At 37.9% G+C, this 13,490-nt stretch overlaps 2 protein-coding genes across 2 annotated transcripts; one reads left to right on the top strand and one right to left on the bottom strand.

Annotated features, from left to right (window-relative positions):
* The first annotated feature begins 38 nt into the window (after positions 1 to 38).
* On the top strand, positions 39 to 6,694 carry LOC125252476 (fucosyltransferase 7 (alpha (1,3) fucosyltransferase)). The gene is made up of 2 exons (XM_048165810.1): positions 39 to 368; positions 5,271 to 6,694. Exons 1-2 carry the CDS (start codon positions 322 to 324, stop codon positions 6,346 to 6,348), a joined length of 1,125 nt encoding a protein of 374 aa, XP_048021767.1. The 5' UTR covers positions 39 to 321; the 3' UTR covers positions 6,349 to 6,694.
* A 2,030-nt stretch (positions 6,695 to 8,724) lies between these two features.
* pou5f3 (POU domain, class 5, transcription factor 3) lies at positions 8,725 to 13,221 on the bottom strand. Its single transcript, XM_048165809.1, has 5 exons — positions 12,107 to 13,221; positions 11,902 to 12,013; positions 11,694 to 11,824; positions 9,891 to 10,055; positions 8,725 to 9,785 (listed from the first exon to the last, which is right to left on the bottom strand). The coding sequence occupies exons 1-5, from the start codon at positions 12,851 to 12,853 to the stop codon at positions 9,522 to 9,524; spliced, it is 1,419 nt and encodes a 472-aa protein (XP_048021766.1). The 5' UTR covers positions 12,854 to 13,221; the 3' UTR covers positions 8,725 to 9,521.
* Positions 13,222 to 13,490: the final 269 nt, after the last annotated feature.

Below are 13,490 nucleotides of genomic sequence, written 5' to 3' on the forward strand. Positions count from 1 at the left end.
ACATCGTTTAAAGGACATTGAAGACGCTGTCAGGTAGCGAACATCAACTTAGCAGCCAATTATTAGAAGGCACGTTGCATTAAAAGGCAACAAATCACATTCTACATTGACCTAATAGTCAGATTTGGCATGTTAAAGTTAGATACTTTAATGATTAAGGCCAGGAAGGGGAAGACATGTAAAAGGGTGGAAGAACATATACTGAGCTCAACAGGAAGCTCTTGTTTCCTATAAGACTGAGTCATTTCGCAAATCTCTCCATCATTTAATGACAGCACAGGCCTTTACCAAGCCTCCATATCACTTTGTTTCTCAAGGGACATGGCAGCTGCGGTCTTGCCCACAAGCCACGTTCCACAAAGACACAGGTAAGATTTCTACCATTTCTTTGATCTTTAAAAGTTCCTATGTTTTTCTTTAGATCATACATATGTGCATTTGTCTTTTACATTCCTTTGACACATTCTTGAAAGAATTTTACTGAAAAGCATCATCTTAGTAGAAATCATCTTGTTCTCCTTTGCTGGAATGTGATGCATCATCTTTTACTGTCCAGAGTTAAATGTTTAATAATTTTTTTTTTTAATTATATAAAAGGAAGAGTTTTCTTTTTTGAAGGTGCACTTTTTGCAGAATTACACAAAAGCAAAAGGCTTTCAGTTATACCATTGCAGAAGTACAATATTTGCATTCATCATTAATTTGCAAACTTGTCTAATGACAGGGGAATTACCAAGATAAGACTGTATTTGGCTGGTCGTGTGACCTTAGAACAGCAGGTTAACAATATGACTGGAGTCTTTATCTAATGTTAATGATTTAAAACATATTTCATTTGTAGTTACTGTTAAATCATACTAAAATAAAATATTCAAAACTTTATTTTGGTAATTAAAATAAAAAATTAAATGAAATATAAATATTACAGTTTTTTTCAGTTGCTTTGGCACATTTCTCGAATCATCCTTAAAATTTGCAAAACAGTATGTTCATTTCTCGAAACAATTCGTACAAACAGCACAACATATTGGATTAGCTGCAAAAGCCTGGAACTTACTCATCTCTCAAAGCAAGTATTTATGTACATGAACATATCGGTGCCATCAGAATGACAAGTCCTTGTGTCATTGTTCTCGAACATGATAGTCAAAATGCTTAGCCATGTTGCCAATATGAATATTTCAGGTGTAAACTATGACTATGGTTTTTATGACAGTGATTGAAACTGCACAAGACTGCACTTTTTCTGTATGGCATATAAATTTTAACAGTACAAATGGACACGTTAGTGTATATGGGAGACTGATCGCAAAAGACTGGACAGGATTCACTTTTGTATTTACTGTTGGTCTGCCAACAAATTACTGTAAAATGTCCTTGAAAAAGTGAAAAAGACAAGACTATATACATACACTGTATACAGGTGCTGGTCATATAATTAGAATATCATCGAAAAGTTGATTTATTTCACTAATTCCATTCAAAAAGTGAAACTTGTATATTATATTCATTCATTACACACAGACTGATATATTTCAAATGTTTATTTCTTTTCATTTTGATGATTATAACTGACAACTAAGGAAAATCCCAAATTCAGTATCTTAGAAAATTAGAATATTACTTAAGACCAGTACAAAGAAAGGATTTTTAGAAATCTTGGCCAACTGAAAAGTATGAACATGAAAAGTATGAGCATGTACAGCACTCAATACTTAGTCGGGGCTCCTTTTGCCTGAATTACTGCAGCAATGCGGCGTGGCATGGAGTCGATCAGTCTGTGGCACTGCTCAGGTGTTATGAGAGCCCAGGTTGCTCTGATAGTGGCCTTCAGCTCTTCTGCATTGTTGGGTCTGGCATATCGCATCTTCCTCTTCACAATACCCCATAGATTTTCTATGGGGTTAAGGTCAGGCGAGTTTGCTGGCCAATTAAGAACAGGGATACCATGGTCCTTAAACCAGGTACTGGTAGCTTTGGCACTGTGTGCAGGTGCCAAGTCCTGTTGGAAAATGAAATCTGCATCTCCATAAAGTTGGTTAGCAGCAGGAAGCATGAAGTGCTATAAAACTTCCTGGTATACGGCTGCTGTCAGAAAACACAGTGGACCAACACCAGCAGATGACATGGCTCCCTAAACCATCACTGACTGTGGAAACTTTACACTGGACCTCAAGCAACGTGTACTGTGTGTCTCTCCTCTCATCCTCCAGACTCTGGGACCCTGATTTTCAAAGGAAATGCAAAATTTACTTGCATCAGAGAACATAACTTTGGACCACTCAGCAGCAATCCAGTCCTTTTTGTCTTTAGACGCTTCTGACGCTGTCTGTTGTTCAAGAGTGGCTTGACACAAGGAATGCGACAGCTGAAACCCATGTCTTGCATACGTCTGTGCGTAGTGGTTCTTGAAGCACTGACTCCAGCTGCAGTCCACTCTTTGTGAATCTCCCCCACATTTTTGAATGGGTTTTGTTTCACAATCCTCTCCAGGGTGCGGTTATCCCTATTGCTTGTACACTTTTTTCTACCACATCTTTCTTCCCTTCGCCTCTCTATTAATGTGCTTGGACACAGAGCTCTGTGAACAGCCAGCCTCTTTTGCAATGACCTTTTGTGTCTTGCCCTCCTTGTGCAAGGTGTCAGTGGTCGTCTTTTGGACAACTGTCAAGTCAGCAGTCTTCCCCATGATTGTGTAGCCTACAGAACTAGACTGAGAGACCATTTAAAAGCCTTTGCAGGTGTTTTGAGTTAATTAGCTGATTAGAGTATGGCACCGCGTGTCTTCAATATTGAACCTTTTTCACAATATTCTAATTGTCTGAGATACTGAATTTGGGATTTTCCTTAGTTGTCAGTTATAATCATCAAAATTAAAAGAAACAAACATTTGAAATATATCAGTCTGTGTGTAATGAATGAATATAATTTACAAGTTTCACTTTTTGAATTGAATTAGTGAAATAAATCAACTTTTTGATGATATTCTAATTATATGACCAGCACCTGTATATGTATTCATGTGTATGTGTGTGATGTAGTGTGTTTTTGTATAAAGTTCATTTAGCCTGCTGTAAGTGTAATGGAAGCATAATATACTGTAAGTGTAAAAATGCTACTATAATATTAAGATTATAGCATGCATGCCATGGAGATGTCTATGAAATGCTTGTATGATTGAGGAAAAGGTTTTTCTCCAAACATTCAGCTGGACCTTTAGACCTGCATAAGTCATTGTAAGGTCATGATTGAGAACATCGTTTACAATAGTGGTCCTTATTTCACTAGAAATGTGTCTATGCCCTTTGCCTTATCTACTTCTTCCTCTGTTTTGCCTCCCTACCCTTCTACCACACATCTTTACTCCTCTTCTTCTTTCCAGCTGTTGAACCTGTTTGTTTCCATGATGTTCTTCCATTATCAGAAATTGAAACTCTTGTGTTGTGCTCTGTCTATATATAAGCTTTCCAACTGAAGATTCATGACATGCATCTTTGAGCTGTTTTAGAGAACTGTTTGGGTCATTGGTTGATCTAATGCTTTACATTCCCCTGAAAACATTAGTGAAATTCAGGATTCACCTGCAGAATTCATCAATTCAGGACACATTTACAAAAATCTAATAGAAATTTATAGATAATATACTTGACACATTGTGATAACTAGGTCAACCATTTTGCATTTAATAGTGCGACTAGTGCGATGAACTAATGACTAGATGTTTTGAGGGGTAAGGCTATTCAACAGAGAACCATATAACACATTTTGAGCAACATGACATTAGCAATTGATAATGTATGAAATAGCAGACAATTGCATATAATCAATTGCTGAAATGTACTAAAGCATTTGCAATTTGTTCAAAAGAATTAGAAACTGCTGTTTATGATGTGCAAAAGTGACTAGATGATGTGGTGGTTGAACAAGTAGTTTTGAGAATTTCATTTCTGATCTGAGAATGTGCCAAAGCGACTGAGAAAAACTGTCGGCAAATAACTAAAATATATAAAACTAAAATAAAATAAATAACTTTAAAACTAAATAGAAATATTAAAACTAATAAAATTCAGAAAAGCACATACAAAATAATTAAAACTTAAAATAAAATTCAAATTCAACTCAATTCACATTTATTTGTATAGCGCTTTTCACAATACCATTTCAAAGCTTTAGAGAATGCATGTCAGCATTACAATTTATAGAATCTGGTATCGGAGGTGACAATGTGGTTTCAGAAATGTACATATAATCATGCATTCAGCTAACAATGTAAAAATGTAGGCAATTTAATTTACAATCAATGTTAACAGTGTAATGAAAGCTAAAATGAAAGCTAAAAATAAAAGCTGATTCAAAATATGGTAACACTTTACAATAAGGTTCATTGTTTAACATTATTTAACTACATTAGTAGTTATTTAACATAAGCTAATAATGAACTGCACTTCTACAGCATTTATTAATCTTTGTTAATTTCAACATTTACTAATACATTATTAAAATTTTGTTAACATTAATTAATGTGCTGTGAACTAACATGAACAATGAACAACTATATTTTCATTAACTAATGTGAACAAAGATTAGTAAATACAGTAACAAATGTATTAGTTCATGTTATTAAACTAATGTTTAACTAATGAACCTTATTGTAAAGTGTTACCCAAAATATAAATGCTATATCAGTAACAGTGTATAAATAATATTAAAATAACAATGATTCAAGCATTTTTTTTCTTTATGCATTGTTTTTTTTTTTTTTTTTTTTTTTTCTCGAAACCTAGTTGGCAAAAGCTATTCTCAGCTTTTATAGCTCCGCCCACCACTGCTTTAATATTTTAGCTTCAATACAAATAGCACATATCACTGTTTGTATTTAAATGCTTTTTATTGCTATTTATACATGGTGCAAACAGTGTCTACCACTACTCTGTGTAATCTTTTTAGTGTAAATATCCGCTGCCTATTTTTTAATAAGTGCATTTTTTCCTCATAAATGCCACTTCAGTAAGCTTTTAGGAGAGAAAGAAGGTGTTATTTCCTGAAGTGCCAGTGTTACTTTAACAGCACTTGCATTGCATAACTTTCTTCACTGAAAGACAGAGGAAGCAAGAGCCAGGATTATGCTTGAGTTAAGAGTCACTCCCTCTACCGGTCACTCCTCTCGTCATCTTCAGGAAGGAAGAAAATGACATGGATCTTGACTTGACAAAACCACAAAGTTGTCCAGCAAAACATCAAACTAACGCCCAGTTCTTCTACTTCCACAGCACGCTTATGGGCTCCAGCATAAGATGTATGGCAAAGTGGATAAAGAGGCATCTTCAACCTCCCAAGACTCTCTTTGTTTTATTCCTGACCATCAGCTTCATCTTCAGTTGGTTGTTAATGGTTGATGAACAACATCTTGATGGCAGCAATGAGTCACTCACAAACAATATCACCATCCTGTTTTGGTACTGGCCGTTTGGCACCCGGTGCAGCCTTACGGGGAATGTGTGTCTGAGGGACTACGGCATCTCTGGATGTGTGCTAGTGGACAATCGCACTCTCTACGAGAGCGCCGATCTGGTAGTCTTTCATAACTTTGAGCTGAAGATGCATAGAGAACACCTTCCAGTGCATCTACATCGTCCCCCCAAACAGAAGTGGGTGTGGCTTTCCTTAGAAGCATTACAAAACAATGGCAACTTGTTATCATACAACAACCTTTTCAACCTCACCATGTCATATCACCCTCATGCTGACATCACTGTGCCTTACGGGAAGATGTTAGAGAGGGAAAAAACGGGTCTAGATTTTGTTATCCCAATAAACAAGAGTTATGAAGCCTGTTGGGTGGTAAGTAACTATGAGAAATGGCACAAGAGGAGCGCTGTGTTCCAGGAGCTGAACAAGATCCTCAACGTGCAAATGTATGGCAGATCCGTCAAAAAAACACTACCGAAGGAGGCTCTGCTCCCAACGATTTCCCGCTGTTATTTCTACCTAGCCTTTGAAAACACAATATCTCCGCACTATATCACAGAGAAGCTGTGGAGAAATGCCTTCCAGGCTGGTACAGTGCCTGTGGTGCTAGGGCCACCTCGCACAGACTACGAAGCCGTGGCGCCTTCGAAATCCTTCATCCATGTGGATGATTTTAAATCTATTAAAGCCCTGGCTGAATATCTGAGAGCCCTAACTAAAGATCCAAAGAAGTATAATGAATATTTTAGGTGGAGACAAAACTATACGGTCAAACTATATACAGACTGGAGAGAGAGACTGTGCAATATCTGCCCCATATACAGACAATTACCAACTCAAAAGGTTTATGAGGATCTGAGAGCTTGGGCAAAATGGTAACATAACAGGACACAGAACATGTTTTTGCATTTAAAAATGCAAAAGCCAGGGCAGAAGAATGAAAAAAAAAGTATGGTCTACAGCTGTATGTTTAACCATGTTTAACTTGAGGTCTGTACTTTTAGAACACCATGTTGTTCGCAAAACTCTGCAAAAGATGCAAGACGTGAGCACAATGGTCCAAGATGTCCATTTAGTGAATGTTTACATAGAAAGACAATTGAAAAGTAGTGAAGTGGAAAGTAAAAAATGCACAAAAACGCTAGTGTGGAATAAAAAATAAAATAAATAAAAACAAGGTCTAGACTTTAAAGGTGCTCTAGAATCAAAAATTGAATTTACCTTGGCATAGTTCAGTACATGGAAAAGACATACATTGAGTCTCAAACTCCATTGCTTCCTCCTTCTTATGTAAATCTCCTTTGTTTAAAAGACCTCCGAAGAACAGGCAAATCTCAACATAACACGACTGTTACGTAACAGTCGGGATCATTAATATGTACGCCCCCATATTTAAGCCAGCCCATGTTCAAGGTATTACACAAGCCAGTATTAACGTCTGGAGCTGCACAGCCGAATCATCAGACTAGGTAAGCAAGCAAGGACAACAACGAAAAAAGCGCAATATTTAAAGGGGCCGCAGCCTGAATCGGTGCATAGTTAATGATGCTATGAACAGACACATTCAGGGGACACCTTAGACTTATATTACATCTTTATTAAGCTGTGTCATAAGTGAAATGTTGAAAAAGATGTGGCAATTGGTTGTCTAGATTGTTTACATAGAAAACAATGTAAAAACAGCACAGTGGAATGCACAAGACATAGAGTAGTGAAATGTAAAAATACGGAAAGTCAAAAGACCATTTTTAGAATGCAGTGCAGTGGAACGCAAAAACGTGTTCCGTTTGAACTGCCCCTGTGTCACTGTGTCATGCATGAGACGCTGCATGAGGCAATAGTTTATTTGAATTCACACTGGCAGCAGCACCATTTATGCATATGCATAAATAAAGCACAGAGTGTTGGTGTGCACCTGCGTGTGCAATAAAACACAGAAGTTCAATTGTGGTCTGCACTGCTGAGGCCCTGGTGCCAAACTGAAACCACAAGCCTGCTTCCTCTCCTATCAACATGCTTATAACCTCTGTACAAGAATTCTTGAAGAATGGAACAAATGTTTGCAAGCAAACTAGCAAGTAACCTTGGTTTAAAAAGTAGCGGGTCTGCACCAAGTACTGTACACGTTCCTGGATCAACACCTTTATTGATCCTGGAACAACTTTCCATTCAACCAATCAGATTTGAGAGACAAGATTACAGTTTATGTCAAGTTTAGGCTTACAACCAGCACTCTAAAAAAAATGCTGGGTTAAAAACAACCCAAGTTGGGTTGAAAATGGAGAAACCCAGCAGTTAGGTTAAATGTTGCCCAATGTGTTGGGCAGTTTTATTTAACCCAGCTATTGTTTAAAAATTACTATATGTCTGGCGTAAAATTAACCCAAAATAGGTTGGAAATTAAAAATAAGACAATTACTAGAGGCAACAATTATAATCAAAAGGTGAACATTAATAAGCAATTTAATAAATGTTTAATTATTATTAATAAATGTTCATACATTGGATTCATTTTAAGCAAGAAATACAGTAATTTTTAAACAATAGTTGAGTTAAATAAAACTACCCAGCTGTGGGCAAACATTTAACCCAACCAGTCTTAAAACAACCCAGTTGCTGGGTTTGTCCATTTTCAACCCAACTTGGGTTGTTTTTAACCCAGCATTTTTATTTTTTAGAGTGAGGGTTTGGTGTTCACCAGGGTTTGTTATTCATTTATTATTTTCCTCTGACTTAGGGATACATTATGGGAAGGGTTAGGTTTAGGGGTAGGAATATGGTAAGGACTACATTTTCAAACAGAAATGTTCCTTGATCAACAAAATGTGTTAATCCAGGAACGCATCTAACGCAGCAAAATCAGGTCATGCCATAGATTTCTTTTTTTCTTAGTAAAGACTTTTGTTGACAAAATCTGTGACCAATCAAACTGTACCTTGTTTAAGAAAAAAAATAAAAATTCTCAAACTATTAACAAATTGTCTAAGAAACTATTATATATATAGGTCCTCTTGTAACAAGAATAAACATGGATTTTTACCACAATGTTGTTGTTTTTTCAGTGAATTATTGTCTTGAATTAATATATTACTTTAAGGACATTGTAAAGAGAAACGTTCTGTGCTGGATCAGCACTTGAAGCAACAGCTGGGTCCTGAAGTAAAACCAGTTCATTGTAAGACAATAAGACGCCATCAAGATATTTATAAAAAAAAAAAAAAACACCAACCGTTCCCAAAAGTAACTAGAAATGAATGAATGTTAATGGAAATGGTTTAATTGCTACCCAGAAGATATTGTGTTGACTGAAGAGCAGAGTTTCAATAAATTATCAGATATGGCTTTCATTTACATTGCACCGGGATGAGCATGCATGATACAAACACCAAAAGATAAGGCACATGACCTCCACACCGAGGCTTTCAAACTGGCAGCAAATTTCATTTATAGTCACCCTGATAAAGAGATACTACACAATTATTTTCAACTGGAGATGGGAGAGTGCAAATATTTAGAGCAAAAGAACAGTGACTAATGTTCTTTGTGGACCATCTGAAAAAGGTCTCCTCCAAATTCTAATAAAAATCCATCTCTTTAAAAAGTAAAGCAATTAGTCAAAATACAAGCTCATGAGGTCATGAATTTGCTGCCCGTTCACATAGAAAGGTGATGAGAAAAACTACAAAGTATGGAGACGTATGGAAATATACTTTAGAAATCACCAACTATTGAATAAAAGACAAACGTAAGTACATAAAAATTGATACATGAGCAAAAAGTCATAAAAACAACTATAAAAATCATCTGAACCTATGACTCCATGTGCAAACGCATTCAACAAAGCACCGATTATACAAAGATCCATCAGGCTGCAAGTGTGCATGGTCAAGTCTAAACCAGACACTATACAATTAGAGTGTCCATGTACAGAATTTATGGAAAGAACCAAATAAACAGATGCATTGTTTGCATAAAATAAATCGTATGACTGATTTGATCCATAGCTTGGCTTGGAGCATTTATATAAACTTTTAGCAGGCATCTGTAGCCGGTTAGCTGGTGAGGTGACCCACCAGTCCAGGATGTAGGGTGTTTTTAAAGACATCCGGTCGGTGGAGGGATGGCATGTATAGGGCAGGGGCTCCTCCGGGATGGCCTGGTCCAGGATAGCCTTGCCCTGGGTGGGCTGTGCCACCCATGTGGGGCAGAGGTGGTGGACTCTGCTCATAATACTGTACTTCGGCACATTCGTCATCAAAGGGCAATGCTAGACGCTTTCCCTTTTGTCTACGGTTGCAGAACCACACACGTACTACCTAAAGAAAAAAAAAAAAAAAAAAAAAAAAAAAAGTCAGGTCAAATGGGTTTTTAGAAGCACTGACTAAAATATGAAGGGTCTAAAGGCCTTGAGGAACGCTTACATCTCTCTCCAGGCCTAGGTCGTCAGATATGTGTGTGATCTCGAGAGTGTTGGGTTTGGGGCACTTCACAAAGTACGACTCCAGAGCAGAACGGACAGTACCTTCCAAACTGGTCCTTCGCTTTCTTTTTCTTGTGTCAACAAACACCCGTTCAATTTTGTACATCTGGAAGACAATAAAATCAGCAAGTTAGAAATGTACACAATCACTGTATTGAAAGATCAAGTTGTGTATAATGACATTTAAAACTTGTAATATTGTTGCACCTAGGTTGATATTCTACAGTGTACTGGACAATTTTTCTTAGCAGAAGATGTAATTAAATCTACAAGTGAGAAAACCAACAAGTCAGCATTGTCTTTTATGGCCATGAATTTATTTCATACACAGCCACATATTAAAGGGTTAGTTCACCCAAAAATGAAAATGTAACTACTCACCCTCATGTCGTTCCACACCCGTAAGACCTTTGTTAATCTTCAGAACACAAATTAAGATATTTTTGTTGAAATCCGATGGCTCAATGAGGCCTTCATAGCCAGCAATGACATTTCCTCTCTCAGGATCCATTAATGTACTAAAAACAAAGCGACGTGAATATTTTGCGCACCAAAAAACAAAAAACAAAAAAAAAAGCTAAATTTATATAGTGATGGCCAATTTCAAAACACTGATTCATGAAGCTTTGGAGCATTATGAATCTTTTGTGTCGAATCATAATTCGGATTGAGTGTCAAACCGCCAAAATGCTGAAGTCACGTGGCTTTGGCACTCCGAACCGCTGATTCGACAGAAAAGATTCATAACGCTCCAAAGCTTCATGAAGCAGTGTTTTGAAATCGGCCATCACTATACAAGACGTTTCGTTTTTTGGCACACCAAAAATATTCTTGCCGCTCTATAATATTAAAATTGAACCACTGTACTTACATTAACTGATTTAAATATGTTTTAGTACCTTTATGGATCTTGAGAGGGGAAAATGTAATTGCTGGCTATGAAGGCCTCACAGAGCCATCAGATTTCACCAAAAATACCTTAATTTGTGTCCTGAAGATGAACGAAGGTCTTACGGGAGTGGAACGGCATGAGGGCGAGTAATAAAAATGACATTTTCATTTTTGGGTGAACTAACCCTTTAAGCAGGATGACGTTAAACTTTAAAACTTTAAAGTCGCAATGTTACTTTCAGCCAATTGTAATAAAGGGGTGGGATTGATGCAGAACTAACAATTGGAGAAGTCCAGCATACATCAGAGATGTTTGTTGAAAATCGAGTTTACAAACTATAGGGTTTAAAAAAAAAAAAAAAAAAAAAAAAAAAAAAAAAGCTTTTCACATTACATATAGTTTCGAAGCAGTTTTCGAACAAAGATCACTAAACCAATTACTTCAAGTTGTGATCATAATGAAGCAGTTGTGTAATTCACTCAAGATCAACGCCTACATTAAGAAAAGATCAGGTAAATTTACATTTCATGCCAACTTTATATTACCTCATTTTAAATGGTCAATAAAAAAAAAAAAAAAAAAAAAGACACTGAAAACGCAAAATAACTTAGATAAATTTTGCTAAAAATCAAACATGCTGTATAAAATAGTCATGTGAGAATGTAACACGCCGGGAAAGTGTGAAATTATATTGTGAAACAGTACATAGCCTAGTTTACATGCCAAAAAGGCACGCTAGTATTCCATTCAAAACACAGCCGTGTTGTAAACAGGTGACTGAGGTAAACTACTCAAGTTTAGTGACAGAAGTAGCCGGTTTTGAGCGCCCCTAGTGTAATGTAGTGTACTTACATCCTGAGGGTTTTCGGAATTCTCGGCCTCATTCAACCACCTCTGCAGCAGCGGCTTCAGTTTACACATGTTTTTGAAACTAAGTTGGAGAGCCTCAAAGCGGCAGATAGTCGTCTGACTGAACATTTTGCCTAGACAAAAATACAACTGTTAAATAAATCCACCATTTTACGTATACATTTACAATGGTTAGTGACCTCAAACTCACCATACAAGTTTCCGAGCGCGAGTCCCACGTCTGCCTGCGTGAAGCCCAGAGTGATGCGCTTGTGTTTGAGCTCTTTAGCAAACTGCTCCAAGTCTTCTGTGGTCAGATTCTCCTAAAAGGCATTTTAAAAGCAAATCAATCAAGTTATACTTAAACAACAATGCTATGTATTAAATCAAACTCGTTTTAAATTCAAAACCCTCACCTCCTCCTCAGAATCACTGCAGCCTCCACTTGAGGACCCGCTGCTCCTGGCTGCGCTTTGCGCCTGACCCGAGAGGTTGTTTGGCGCGGAGCCTCCGTTGAAAAATCCCGGGCTTCCGAACCCATTTCCGGGTGGAGATGGAGACAGAGAGGGGGATGATGCAGAGGGAGTCGGGGGAGCTTGAGAAATATTAGCGGAGGCCGTGATGTGAGACAGTCCAGGCCAAAACGAAGGGTTCCAGGGTGTGTAATAATTCACCCCGGTGGGCACGGATGATGTCCCGGGAGTGATATGGTATTGTGATGACGGCTTGTTTTCATCGTTGCCGTATTCATCAACATCTTTCTCTGTTTTTACCTCAGATGGCATCTTGATTTGTTCCCTGGTTTCAGCGATAGGTGGGCTGATGTTGGCTGGTTGAGTTGCTGCCGTCGCCCCCGCCACCTGCCCGGTGAACTCGGGGGCAGCAAACGGGTACCAGTGTTTGGGTTGCGCAAAATCACTACCTTGCAAATCGTTCGTTTTAAAATCGCCAGAAAATGGGAAGAAGGTTTGGTGTGTCGCTGGGCTGATTCCGTTGAAATGGGCTTTGTTAAAAAGCAGGCTTGGATCCTGAAGCATGCCGTGCGCGAACTGCAAGGACGCGCCGCCAAGTCCATCCAGGCCCGGGGCTTGAGGATACATGGCCCTGTTGACCTCGTAGGGCCTGCAGTCTGCTCCAGTCGGGCTCTGCGGTCTCTCCGTCATCTTCCCACAAAAAGTTCTTTAGAGTTCAAACAAGAAAGCGTTGAGACTGCTGGTTTGGTAATCAATAACCGGCGACCAGTAGCTCCATGCCAGGATGTTCTTGTAAAAATGAGCAAACCAAAGTAGATCTCTAAGCTTCAGATTGTGCGTCCCAACATCAGCCTGTGCTGAAATGTGTGCAGTTCTTGTGTGAGTTCCATCAATTAGGCTTTTAGAATGAGCTAGAAACTCCCCAACACTTCCCAATCTCAACTCTGATCTTGTCCCACACAGGTTTTCCTAATCAATCGGAGTTGGAGGCTGGGGTCTTAACCATCTCCTCTCCTATTGGTCACTTGAGACAATAAGCCACAGCTGACTTTGTGAATGAACTTGGTTTTCTCATTGGGTGAGAACATGAGGTGTATCTGTAGCCTACGTATGCGCAGTTTCCAAAAGTGAACAAAATATAAATAGAATCTTAATTAAAATTGAACTCGAACCTTTAAAAAATCCATTAGATAAATGCATAATAATCTATAATTTAGTTTAAAACTAACATCCATTAACATTAGCTCATGCGCGTTGAGTATTTACAATGCAAATAGGACTACATATTCATGTTTTATATTCATGCCACATTAAGTAAACTTTGTTT

Source organism: Megalobrama amblycephala, linkage group LG18 (genome assembly GCF_018812025.1).
Source record: "Megalobrama amblycephala isolate DHTTF-2021 linkage group LG18, ASM1881202v1, whole genome shotgun sequence".
NCBI classification, from domain to species: domain Eukaryota; kingdom Metazoa; phylum Chordata; class Actinopteri; order Cypriniformes; family Xenocyprididae; genus Megalobrama; species Megalobrama amblycephala.